Here is a 14,542-nt window from a genome sequence, read left to right as displayed (position 1 = left end):
TATTAATGAAATTAGATAGACAGATAGATAGATAGTATGAAGCTTCAGTAAATGTTTCTATTACACAATTTTCAAAGTAGAGTTATACCCATTCTCTCAAAATTTACCATTTCTTTGTGGTGAGAACATCCAGTACTTTTTTATGGAGCTACCCCAAATATACACTATCTTACTGTTAGCTGCAGACACAGTACTATGAAACAGGACATTACAATTTACTCTTTATATCTAACGCTAATGTTAAATCTATTGGCCAACCTTTCCTCGTGTTCTCAGCCCTTCTACTTTCCCCAATGTATGGTAACTACCATTCCATTTTCAACTTTTATAAGATCAGCTCTTATTTATTTATTTACTTGTATGTGTTAGGGTGTGTGTGTGTGTGTGTGTGTGTGTGTGTTGCAGGAGGTCAACATCAGGTGTCATTCGTCAAGAACAAACACACTGTTTTTGACACAGGATCTGTCACTGGCCTAGAACATGCAAAGTAGACTAGATTAGCTCAGCAAGCCTCAGAAATTAACCTGTCTCCACTTTCTCAGCACCAGGGTTACAAGATGTCCTCCATGCCCAGCTTTGTCTTATAGGGGCCCTGGGGATTAATATGGAGTCCTCATGTTTACATGGCAACCACGTTATCAACTGAGCTATCTCCCCAGACATTTTGTTTTTTAAGACTACATATGAGTGAAATCATGCTCTATGCTTTCTTGTTGTTGTTTTCTGATTTTTTTTTTATTTTATTTTTGGGTTGGCTTATTTCCTCCAGGTCAATCCATATGCTACAAATGACAGATTTCATGTTTTTTAATTGCTGAATAGTATTGCTTTGTGGATGTAATCACATTCTCTTTATCCATTCATCTGTGGATGGACACTTAGTATGGTTCTATTTATTTTCAATTTCATTGTGAGTAGTGCTGCAATAAACATAGGAGGGTAGACATCCTATTCATGGACTTTGTTTCTTAAGGTATACACATAAGAGCAAGATTGCTGGGTCATGTGGCGGATTTTTTGTATACTATGAAACTCTCTGTACAATTTTCCACATGAACATATTAACCTAAATTTCTACCAACAATGTGCACCATTTCGTTTTTTTATCCCCCACATCCTTCTTGGCATTTCTTACTTTTGTCTTGTTGGTAATAGGCTTTATAACTGGAAGGAGGATAACTTTCATTGTTGTTTTGATTTTCACTTCCCTGATGGTTAACAATGTTATACAAAGTTTAAGTAGATATTGGCTGCCTGTATATTTTCAATGGAAAAAACATCTATCCAGGTCTTTTTATAAGCATTTCTCTTCCCTTATAGATGAGGAATCCTCAGTGGGAAAGGTTTGAGGGATAAATGCCTGAATGAGATGACATTACTTCCAGACCTTTTACAACAAATTTGTAAGCCTGAATTTTTAAGCCAAGTCAGTGCTGTGATATTTATTCATTCAATAAATATTTATTAGACATCTGCTATGGGTATGTACTGTATTTAGTGTAAGGATTTAGTAATGAGCTAGAAGAGGATTCAGCAAGCATCTCATGCCAAAGGATAGTTAATAAACATTGTAGGCTGTGGAGGATATAAGGTCTCTGTCAAAATAACCTAAGCTCTGTTTGTAGCGTGGAAGGAGGGGAAGGGAAAAATAATTAAAAAATGTTTTTGAAAATATCATAATGGCCAGGAGTGGTTGGGCACGCCTTTAATCCTAGCACTAGGGAGGCAGAACTATAAGAATCACTATGAGTTTGAGGCCACCCTGAGACTACATAATGAATTCCAGATCAACCTGGGCTAGAGCAAGACCTTACCTGAAAAAATAAAAAGAAAATGCCAGAATGAAAAATAATTCTTTGTATGCTGATGAAATTTTAAAAATATAAAAAGGAAAGTATCCACAGACCACAGAAATGAATGTCTCTGCCACCATCCTATAAAACTTAATGTTAAAAAAAAACTTAGTAAAAACAAAGTGGGGGGCTGGAGAGATAGCTTAGCAGCTAAGGCATCTACCTACAAAGCCAAAGGATCCAGGTTTAACACTCCAGGACCCACGTAAGCCAGATGCACAGGGGGCACATGCATCTGGAGTTCATTTGCAGTGGCTGGAGGCCCTGGCAGGCCCATTCTTTCCCTGTGTCTCTTCTTTCTCCCTCCCTCCCTCTTTCTCTCTCTTTCAAATAAATAAATAAATAAAATATATTTTTTAAAAAGTTTGGAGACTCATCATTGCTAACTGCAAAACTTACTACAAAGTTACTGTAATCAAAACTCTATGATACTGACATATAGATCAATGTTTGAAATTCAGTGTCCAGAAATAATAATACAAGATTTCTGTGATCAGCTTAATATCCTCATACAAAGTAATTACTATGAGCTCCTCCCTCACAACACATACAAAAATCAATTTGAGTTAAACTGAGGACCTAAATAAAATATCTAAAGCATAACATTTCTCAAAAGAAAATGTATAAATATTCATGAGTTTGTGCAGACTAAGCAATTATTTCTAAAATATGCAAATAAAGGGAAAACCAGTGGACATAATCAAAATTAAAAACTTTTGTGAGGCTGGAGAGATGGCTTAGTATTTAAGACACTTGCCTCAAATCCAAAGGATTTGGATTTGATTGGATCACACAAAATGCATGTAAGCAAGATACACAGAATGTGCATATGTCTGAAGTTTGTTTGCAGTGGCTGGGGGCCATGGCACACTCATTTCCCCCACCTTATAAATAAATAAATAAATAAATAGACCTTTGTGCATCAAAGGATACTATCCAAAAAAATAAAAAGATAATTTATAGATTGAGAAAAAATTACAGACCATTGTTCTGATAAGGGTTTAGCTTTAGAATATATAATTGACACTTATAATTCCACAATAAGAAGACAGAGTGCCCAAGTACAGAAGTGACAAAGGATATGTACAGACATTTCCACCAAGAAGATGTACAGATAGTCAATAAACACCTGTAAAGATACTTTTTGTCAAAAGTTATTACTGACACAGGCAGAAACCATAATGGCACATCTTTTTCTATCTATTACTACTTGAATGGCTATAATAAGATAAAACATCACTGACAACATATTTTGATGAGAATGTGAGGAAACTAGAACCTCAAAAACTGCTGACAAAATTATAAAATGTTATAGCTATTGCCAAAACCTTTTGGCAATTTCCTCAGAAAGTTAAACACAAGGATACTATATGACTCAGCAATTTTACCTGCGGTTATATCTCTAAGGCAAAGGAAAACCCATGTAGGTAAATTGTATGTAGCTGCATCTACACAGCATTATCTGTAAAAGCCCACAGCCAGAAGAACCCAAGTATGCATGCAAATGGCACATGGGTGCACAAGGTAGTTTTCAGCTGTATAATGAGAAGATATTTGGCAATAAAAATGAAATGCAGGTGCATCCTATAGCAGCACTGAAATTCAACAACATACTACATGGAAAACTTCAGTTCCATAAGGCATTAGTCCATTTGACTGAAAGTAAAGAACTGCTTTCTTTGAAAGAATGAATTTTATATGCTTTGGTAATTTTCATGGAAAAGGACGAAAGAGAATACGGAAAGGGAGGGAGGATGGAGAGAAAGAGGAGGTTTTGATTGGATTTGACCTCCAGGTTTACACTTGTCAGCCCCTGGATGAGACAGACATATCCCCATTTGGCTTCGAGTGGGTCATCCAGTGATAACAATGTACATCCCAAGTTGTCGCCATGATGTAGCATGGTGAACTGGGGTTAGATGAGAGCCAGTGAGAAGGACATCTGCTCCAACTTCAGAGAGCTATGAAAGAATTCTTAAAGGAAGTGACCCCCAAATGAGACAAAGAGCAAGCAAATGCTGTATAGCCATGTGAAACAGCAGGGCTGCAACATGAAAATAGAAGACACGATGAGTGAGGAGTGAGAGTGAGTGAGAATAGACATGGACTTCACAGAATGTGACTGGATTTGAGGGCGGGATTAAAGAAGTTCTTTAAACTAAGTCAAGGATATTATTTTTATTTTTCACAGGAAGATTAATAGAAGATAAATTAATCATTGAATTTGTTTTTTTTTTTTTTAATGGAGCTATGGTGTTATCTTTGGGTATACATTTTATTTAAAAAAATAGTCATTTTTGTGACAAGTTTGATGGTACTACGGTAGTTGGGAGATGGCAAGCAGGGAGACCCCAGCAAGGTAGATGGGAGGAAGAGAGGAATTAGGGAAATGGCCACAGGGAGGAAAACAAAACAAAAACAAGGACAAAAAATAATAATCAGGTCTATGGAACTGGGTTTCCGATAACTAGAAATCGCCACTCTAAAAAATCTTAAATTTGTGGTCCAGTCCCTTCCCAGCCTCATCTCATCACTCAGTCCCATTTGTTATCAGCCTCACCACTCACTAACTAACACAAGATCAGGAATGAGAGTATGGTATCAGGCCTTCTTAATTGCTTTTCTGTGCAACAAAAACTAATCATAATAAAACCCCATTACATGCTGCTGCCTTTGTCAAAGTGTTCAGACAGACCAGCTATCTCAAACTATACATTCTACTTCCTGATCCCAACTTTCTCACAGTTTCAGTGATAACAGTTCACAGAACAATGAAGTTAAGGGAATAATTTAGATCATATATCTAACACACCTACAAGAGTGACTGAAACATAGAAAGATATTCAACAAATTATAATTACTATAATTATTTTATAACCATTATTTATTCCTTATCATAGCTCTTAAGGTAGACAGGACAATGCTGGCTAATGGTTATATCATCTAATATACAATAGGAAATTATTTGCATAGGGAAGTAACATAGTTTGAGCCAGTCTATTCCAAAAGTTAATAACAGAGATAAAGTGGAACTCATGTGTTAAAAATCTTAACTTTGAATTTTATTGAACCTGATAAGGTTGGACCCACTTTGACACAGAAGCTTCTGGTTCCACAAGACTCTTCCAAAATCTTTTGTCTCAAAAGTTGCTAACCAAGTTCTTACAGTACATCCATTTGTACCTTATGGGGCTGTTGGCAGCATCGGGGTCTTTGGCATGTACTCTCCCAACCACAGTACCAGCAGCTGCATTTTCCTGGACTTCATGGATGTAACTTGGAGCCAAGAACATAGGAGGCTCGTCAGCATCTTCTACTGCTATTTTGACTGTCACAGTGTCCTTGAAAGGTCCATTGCTAATGAACTTCGGGTCGATGTGCACATTGGCAGCCTCTACCTTCAAGCTATATGCTCGTTTGGTTTCAAAATCTACAGGCTGATAAGAATGGAGAGAAGATTGACAACTGATTCCTTGAAAGACTAATGAAAACAAAGACTTGATCATTTCATAAGGCAACATAAATAGTTTCTTAAAGAGGGAAAATTAGTGTCTCTTCAATATCTAGTTACACAAGTCATTTGGCCAGAAATTCAGACAAATCAATTATTGGACTGTAGATGGGGCTTCATGGGTAATTCTAGAAAAATGACAGGACAAAGCCAGCCCCTGCCACTAAACAAACCTTATTCTATTCAGTGTCCTAAGGTTGCCTAAATCAGTCAATAAAATCTATCTAAAGAAGGGAACAAAAATAATAGATTATTAGTTTGGCCTATTCTGTAAAGTACTAAAATTCTTGATAGTAAGAACATCCATTGAATTTGAGTCAAAGACAAAAGATGTTCCTTATTTGATGATGGCCCCTGCTTCTAGCCACAAACATACTATGCATCTATCTTCATGACATTTTCACCTTTATTGTTAAAGTTTCTGACTATATTCTATTTCCCAAATCTGTGACAGTACCCTTTACTAGCAAATGCAAGAGATTACTTACTATAGCTTATGAACACATTTTGGTAGGGGAGGTTGTTAAATAACACTAACTTCTTTATTGGTATAATTATTCTTTTTCTAATTCTCTCAGTCCTGAACATCGCAGTGTGTGTGTGTGTGTGTGTGTATGTATGTGTGTGTGTGTGTGTGTGTGTGTGTGTGTGTGTATGTATGAGAGAGAGAGAGAGAGAGAGAGAGAGAGAGAGAGAGAGAGAGAGATCTGTCATACTCCCTAAGTAAAATGTAATGACATAGTTGCTTTTTTTTTTTTTTTCTGACTACATTCATTTTCTAAGTTGCATACTCTTAGAGGTATGTGCTAAGGCAATGAAAACAGTGCTTCCTTTTTTAAAGAATACATGTATGAATATTGGGTGATTTAAGGAATAATAAGTATAAGTAGTATAGGTTTTTACAAAAATATGAAACATGTCACAGAAGAAGTAACATTTGAATTGCTACAATTACAGGAAAATTGATGGCAAGTACCCTTTAATTTTGAATAAGAAAAAGAAACACAAGGAGTTAGTCAGCAAAGGAGAAAGTGAACTGTAACAGAGAAAAGAGTCTGTGCCTAGGACACAACTTTCAAATCAGCATGTGTATGATGCTAAGCACTAAATGTTTGAAGGAAACTTCATCTTTTTTTTTAAGTCTTCCTTGAAAACAAGCATATTTTTTTAAATTTTTGCTCATTTTTATTTATTTATTTGAGAGTGACAGACAGAGAGAGGAAGAAGCAGATAGAGACAGAGAGAATGGACGTGCCAGAGCTTCCAGCCACTGCAAACGAACTCCAGATGCGTGTGCCACCTTGTGCATCTGGTTAACGTGGGTCCTGGGGAATCCAGCCTCGAACCAGGGTCCTTAGGCTTTACAGGCAAGCGCTTAACCGCCAAGCCATCTCTCCAGCCCAAAACTTCATCTTTTAAGGTAGGCATCTGCAGGCCAGACTGTTGCCACTCGCCTAACACAGATGTATTGTGAATGGGCACACAATGAAAGGGCTGACCTACTTCTTCATAGCTCCAGACCATAGACAAACACAATTTCAGAACAGAACAGTTAAACCTGTTATGCACCCTTAATACTTTTTATGTCATTTTCTCACCTCCATTGCCCTGAAAAAAAAAAAAAAAAAAAAAACACTTCTTTTTCCTTAAGCTAAACTTTTCTTGAGCCTCCCCAACATCTATCATATTGGATAAGATCCAAATGTTCCCTTGTCCTTGACTGTGTGTTGCTGAAAAGCAGGAAGGGATGATATTTATAGAATGGAAATATAAGACCACTATGACTTCTCAGAAATCTCTGTAATTTCTATAAAGAATAAACTGAATTATCGTGATTCTGAAACCAACTAATGTGCAAACAAGAAAAGAGAGATTTTCTCAGCCTAATGACATTCCCAGAGCAGAATATTTTGAAATTGACAGAGGCCTACATGTAAGGACCCAGAGCGATGTTCCCACTGGAAAGCATCATGGATGTTGGGAATTGTGTGGCCATGCTATAGTCTCACTGAAATATTTAATGTATATCATGACAAGCTAAGATCTACAGGTGCTTACAATGTTTGTCTACGACTTCTTTTCCCACACTGGTGAGATTCTACTAAGTGTTCTCAGCCTCATTGCCTCTTCGACTGCTCCAAGCAGGTATATAGGGCCCCATTAGCTGCTCTTCTGTGATGGAGCAGAACATCCCCAAAGAATATTCTGTGTCTTCCTGATCTTTGTCAATCTATATCCCTCTAATACCGAGGAATGACAGTTCTGTGTGACTGTGTGAATCAATCATTTTGATTGAATGGACAGTAGTGCTGATGAATGGCTAACATTTTAGCATTTATTTACAATTTATTCCTTTTTTCCTTCCAAAAAGGATTTGAGGTAGTTCCCCATGTGGGCATTTATATCCATGTTATGAACAGTTGAAATAAAGCTAAATGAGGCAACATACAGCACTAGCCATAAAAATCTCAATGCCCCTTACTCACTAATCCCCACCTCTGAAATTTCTCCCTGAGGGATTCATTCAACAGAAAAGCCACACAAACAATATTCAAAAATGCATAAGATTTGTTAGATATAATAGAGGGTTATATCTAATCTGGGAAAATGCACACACGAAGCAGAAATTCCAACTGTGAGATTTTATTAAGGAAATAATGGTCTTTCAATAAGACAGGATGCTATGTAGTCATTAAAAATGATTATGTATATTATATAACAGCATGTAAAATGCTTATGATATGACATTAAGTTAACAAATCAGATCACCCAATGATTATAACTATACTAAACATTATGTTGTCACATCCATATATATAGACAAAATATTAAAATATCAAATATAAATTAGTTTCATTAAAACAAGCAAATGTCTCATAAGGTTGTTTTTGCACTATTTTGGAAGTAGTATGCTCAGAGTTCTGAGAAATTGATGATGTTGCAATGGACACATTTTTTTTCTCCCCTACTGTTACCAAGACATCCAAGGTCTCACCTTTATTTTACATTGTTATTTAGCTAACTGCATATACATTGGTTTCATACTCTGAAAGCAGAATCTTTCTTGTTTGCTATGAAATTCTGACCTAACTCCAGAAGTCAAAAAATATTTTACAAAGTATTCAAAATCTGAATGAATCTGTCTACAAGTTATATCTTGAATTATTCCTCCCCACTACCTCCCCAAGTATCTTGCCTTTCAGTTCTTCTAAATGTGTCCCTTGAATTCCAACAACACTCTCTCAACAGGCCTTACTAAACATTTTCAGAACTCTAAGGTCTGAAAGTTTTACAGTCTTTCCATCACATTCTGTTTTTACTGATATAAAGCACTTTCTGGACTTGATTTCCTGTCTTTCGTTCTTTTGTTCTCCTTGTCTGTCATGAAAAGTCCTGTTAAACTAACAAGACTCAACTTAAGATCAGCTCCTATGAAAAGTCATTCATGGTCCGTATGCAGTGACACTTCATTACAACGATACACCTATTTTAAAATCAAGAGTGAATTGGCTCCCAATCATTCCAAGGATTTTTGTCAATAAGTAGAGCTATATTTTTTAACTGTAATCATGACAATGAGATGAGGCGCAGTGATTGAACATGGATCTAACATGTCTAGATACTTTGAAACCCCTTGTGCATATTGTCCAGCTGGAAACATCATCATTGGAAAGCTGGGGAAAACCCCACTACTATGACTATATTTTCACTGGGATTTCCTGTTAGGCTGCGATCTCCTGTATTAGTGTATATGTATATATATATATAAAATATATTAGTGTATATATATATATATAATATATTAGTGTATATATATATATATATATATATATAATATCCTATAGTTTAGAGCCCCAGCTTTCTCTAACAGCCTGCCTGACAAATAATTAGAACTCAAGAACTACAATAATGAAAACCCTGTATTAAAGAATAACTTAAAAAAAAAGATACTTCCAAGCTCTTTGTACATGCTTTTATATCATTAAGTTGTATATAATTAGTTTCAACAAAGACTCATATTTTCAATCTGTTAATTCTATTTTGATTGTTTTTTTTTTTTTTCCTGGTGAACATTTGAAATACTGTGTCATAAGTAAAGGCAAGTGTTTACTTCCAAATTAAATAATACTGCACATTGTTTTAAAGCTAAATGTCAGTTCATTGAAGAGGATTATTCCATTGCCTATAATAAACAGTGAATTGGAGGAAAGTACCCAAATTAATCATATGCAGAGAGCTCATTTGCCATGTGTGAGTTTCAGGAGTGATATAAATGTTTCAGGATTTTAGATATGAGTGTGTGTTTATGCCCTGATAATAGGTGACAACCTTAGCATAATCCACTATCCAATTACTTGAGCAGTGAGAATATGGGAGGCAGAATTGCTAATGTCAGTGTTTATGTGTTAATGTCAAGCAGGAGGAATAGTCATATTGAATAACAAAGTAAATTGATATCATAAGGCTACATATAGTTCACAGAGCTACTTTTCAAAGGAGGCACCAGAAGGAATAGGATTCATCCTCCTGTGACTGATAATGAGGTTTCTTTGGTCATCCAATCCATCGTCACCACTAGAGACTTTTGCACCATGTACCCAAGGCTCACCCTGACTTTTACACCCCTCCTTTTCTTTAGTTTTAGGATAGTCATTTCCTCTCCTTTCTTTGCTTTGTATCCCTTACATATTTTCCCTCAATACAATATGCTTTCCAGTGCAATGAAAGGCCATTTTCTCAGGGCGCATCACTTCATGCTGCCCTTGCTGAAAGATTCCTCCAGGATATCTTTCCCTACTCCAATACCTCCTCCCCTCCAGCTACTGGCTTCTGTATTGATTCTTCAATTTAATTTTTTTTTTAATCAGGGTTACAGTCTAATCTTTCTCATCATGCCAAGCAACTTAATATTCATGCTACAAATCCAAGTAGAAAATGAATGCTTGATTAAAACCAAGGTAATCCCATCATTCAATTCACATTTCACGCTCTATACACTGTGATGATGGAGAGACGTTGATTTCTCAAGTGGTAAATCAGGGGGGAAACTGCTTTAGAAAAATACCGTAACTATTTCTTCACTTGACAGTGAATTTCATCTGACATGCTAGCTAAGTTATTTCCAAAATGTCTTCAGAAGGAAGTATCTCCAAGACAGTCTGTGTTTGAATTCCATTTGCATTTTGGAGAATCATCTCCTGAGTGTCTCTGAGGCTCAGTCTCAAAATTAAGTTGAGATCTCATTGTGCATTGGAACAATATTATATTCATAGGACTATTTCATGTATAAAATAAATGGGAGGATGACTATCTCTGACTAATCATTAGTCCTGACTAAATATGGAATTTATACAACAAGAGAAGAAGATAAAGAAGGTCTTGCTTACAGTGAATTAATCAAAAGGTCTGAATAAGAGGGGTTTCTTCATTGTTTCTGCAGGTTCAGTGTAGGGAAAAAAGTGAAAGGACTGGTTCAAGTTTCACAGAGGGTCTCAAAACAAATACTGTGTATAGGTGAGATAAAGAAAAGTTTCTGAGCATCTCGACATAGTCTGAATAACAGAGTGTACTAAGCAGAGCTCAAGAATCTAGGGGATGTGCCTGAAAAATCAAGGCTTATTTGCTTGATTTAGTTTTTCTTCAGAGAATTGTTCCAAAACAGATTAGCTCCTACTTTGGCTGTAAAGTGAGTAAATCCTCCTGCTGCTCATACTCTCATTTCTTATGTGTAACTCCCTTTCTCTTGCATAGTTGTTGGTAAATCAAGCCATACCATTGGCACATATCATGGCTCCAACTCACCTTTTTCAGCTTTACTACACCCTCCTGTGTTTCATAGTCTGTAGTGATTTCGAACAATTCCATACCATCTCCATCAACAATATTATAAGTGACTAAGCCATTTTCTCCAATGTCTGGGTCTTTAGCCTTTACTCTTCCAACTTCCTCCCCAGGGACAGCTGCCTCTGACACAGACATCTGATACACGCCTGGAAGAAGAAGACATGGTAATTTTATTTCCCTTCTTATTTGACAGCTGTAATATTTCAAATTTCAATCATTCCCTGTAAATTGAAACTGAACATTCTATTGGTTGAAAACATAGGGCAAGTGAATGGTTTGAGATGGTCTGCTTGCCAAAATGTTGCATTCATAAAAGATACTAAAATAATATTGGGGTGCTAGATGAGATGCTGGTATCACCTGCCATATGAGAAAATGGGACCCAGTTACATTTTTCAACCTAGAGAGTTATGAAGAGCATGCAGATGTTCATACAAAGAGCCAAATATATTCATGCTATCAGAATGGTCTGGAAGCTAATTTCAGGGCTTCCTTAAAACACTGCTAATTGCCAAGGGGGAAAAATCACACTTCTCTATTTAAACCTCTTCTAGATCACCATATTTATTTTAGGGTTAACTACAAATTTTATAATTTAAAGGCATGTCTTTTCTAGCTCTATATTTATCTACTTTCTTTAATTTTACTTACTTCCAACTAGGTCAATATAGAATTTTCTGGAAGCTTTCCCACAGTATGGTTCCTCTGTGTTTATGTTGATGTAATGTTTTTTGGGGGGGACCTAATATATACCACATACTGTTGTAGCACCAAGATATCAACAGAAGCAAAACAGACAAGATTAATAGCAACTTGGAAAAGAAAAAAGGAAATACCCACAGATATACAACCCATTTTTGTTGTTATAGATCCAAATAATGAGTTATGTTAAGAGGTCAAGGGAAAAAATGAGAGTGTGGTTGGTTGTATATGTGTATGAGTGTGTGTTTGTGGTGGTGTGTGTGAATAAGTGTCTGAATTGTATAAGTTGGTGTGAAAGGTTGAATGTGAGATTATGGATATGAACACGTTGTCCATGAGGGAGTGCTATATAAACTGTAAGACACATATTTGTGTGTTTTTCTGTGTATGTGTGTGTGTGTTTGTGTGTATGAATGAATGAATGTTAATGGATGGGCATGTTTCTGATAAATAGTTGTGGATAAGGTGCAGAAAAACATTATGTTTGAGTAGGCTGGTAAGACAAGATCTCCTTTAGAAGGAATCCAAACAACACTGAAAGTTGTCTTTTAAAACAGGAATAACGTTTAAAGGGCTAGGAATAGAAAATGTAAAAAAAAAAAAAAAAAAAAAATTCCACCAGTATGAATATCCTAAAATTAGGCAGTATATCTTCATTTTTCTTTACTGATGAATGGAATTCCATTGTGTATATATACATTTTCATTATTCCCTCATCTCTCTATGGGCATCTACACTGATTCCATGTCTTAGCCACTGTAAATAGAGCAGCCATATGCATGAATGTGCAAGTATCTTTGTAGTAATGTGTGGAGTCCTTGGGGTATAGGCCCAGAAGAGGTGTAACTGGATTGTATAGCAGTTTTATTTCTAAGTTTTAGAGTAAATTCTATAACAATTTTCACAATGGCTGTACTAGGTTGTAACATGTAAATAAACATGTAAATAAAAGTTCCTCTCTCACCACATCCTCATCAGCATTTGCTGTCCAATTTCTTTATGGTATATATTCTGACTGGAATGAGACTGTATCTCAAAGTGATTTTAATTTGCATATCCCCAATGACTGGGAATACTGAACACTTTTAAAATCATTTATTGACCAGTTGTGTTTCTGTTTTGTTATCTGTCTTTTCTCTCATTGTAGCTCACTTGGTGATTGCCAGTTTTAGTCATTTCTTTAGTATCCCATTTTTATAATTTGTTATAAATTCTGCTTATTAGCTCCCTTTCTGAAATAAGTTTCCAAAGGATTTTTCCCCTAGTGATATGGATCTGGAAATAATTGCATTATGTGTGTACAACCTTAAAAGCTAGAATGGTAAAGTAGTACCTGTTCAAAGAGATGACTAGGAAAGGGAGAAAGGGTAAAATGAAACACACGTGATATGTGTGGGAGTTTGATTCAGGTGTCCCCCATAAACTTGGGTATGCTAAATGCTAGGTCCCCAGCTGATGGAGATTTGGGAAGTAATGCCTCCTGGAGGCACTGCATTTTTGGGACAGGATTATGGATATTATAGCCACTTTCCTCTTGCCAGTGTTCGGCACACTCTCCTGTGGCTTTTGTCCACCTTATGTTGGTGAGGAGGTGATGTCCATCCTCAACCCATGCCATCGTTTTACCCTTCTATCATGGAGCTTCCTCTCTAGTGTATACACCAAAATAACACCCCCCCCCCAAGTTGCTCTTGGTCGGGTGTTTTCTGCCAGCAGTGTAAACCTGACTGCAACAACATACTAATGAATAGGAGAGAATATATCGGGGTAGGTGGTGAGAGGGGAATGGAGTGAAGATGAAGGGAGAACTGATGAAGCAAATTGTATTTGAAAATGCCATAATAACACTTAAAACTCTAAATGTTAACTAAAAATAAATTAAAAGCTGAAGAGATTACTCAGTTTTAATGTGCTTGCCTACAAAGCCCAACGACCCAGGTTCAATTCCCCAATACCCACATAAAGCTAGGTATATAAAAAGGCTTAGAAAACCTGTTTTAAGGTTTTTTTTTGTTGTTGTTATTTTTATTTTCCTAATGTCACTCAAATTCAAGGCTATGAAACTGGTAAAACCAGAACCTTAGTGTTGTAGTAACTATCTCAAGGCTGGGACTAAGCACCCAATTGAGAGTAGCTAATGGGAAGAAAGTGTTTTTGTGTTTGTTTGTTTGTTTGTTTTGTAATTTATTTATGAGAGAGAGAGAGAGTTCTAGAGTGAGAGAGAGAGAATGGGCAAACCAGGTCCTCCAGCCACAGCAAACCAACTCCAGGCACAAGTGCCACCTTATGCATCTGGCTTAGGTGGGTTCTGGGAGTTGAAACTGGGTCCTTAGGCTTCAAAGGCAAATGCCTTAACTGCTAAGCTATTTCTCCAGTCCAATTATTATTATTATTATTATTATTATTAATTTCGGTTTACAATTTCAAGGGAAAGCTCGTTGATGGCAGGTGAAATCATGACAAGAGCAGAGGTTGGGCATCATCTTCCAGCTAACATTGCGTAGACAACAGTAGGACAACTAACATTGGCAATCTAGGGCTAATGCATCTCAAGGTCCTCCCTAGCAACACAACTACTTCAGCAAGGCTCCACCTCCCAAACTGCCATAAACTAGGAACTAAGAATTCAGAA

At 36.4% G+C, this 14,542-nt stretch overlaps 1 protein-coding gene across 4 annotated transcripts in view; it reads right to left on the bottom strand.

Moving 5' to 3' along the window:
- Window positions 1–14,542, bottom strand: part of Cdh11 (cadherin 11) — a 168,632-nt gene that overhangs the window by 29,511 nt on the left and 124,579 nt on the right. For all 4 annotated transcript variants that reach the window (XM_004663484.3, XM_045142398.1, XM_045142399.1 and 1 more), the window contains 2 exons: window positions 11,167–11,354; window positions 5,037–5,290 (listed from right to left, as the gene is read on the bottom strand). In XM_004663484.3, coding sequence (XP_004663541.2) covers window positions 5,037–5,290; window positions 11,167–11,354 — 442 coding nt within the window. The remainder of the gene's footprint in view (window positions 1–5,036; window positions 5,291–11,166; window positions 11,355–14,542) is intronic.

The sequence above is a fragment of the Jaculus jaculus genome, chromosome 1 (assembly GCF_020740685.1).
Source record: "Jaculus jaculus isolate mJacJac1 chromosome 1, mJacJac1.mat.Y.cur, whole genome shotgun sequence".
In the NCBI taxonomy this organism is placed as follows: Eukaryota; Metazoa; Chordata; class Mammalia; order Rodentia; family Dipodidae; genus Jaculus; species Jaculus jaculus.
Note: the sequence above shows the minus strand (reverse complement) of the source record. Positions and strands in the feature narration are given on the sequence as shown.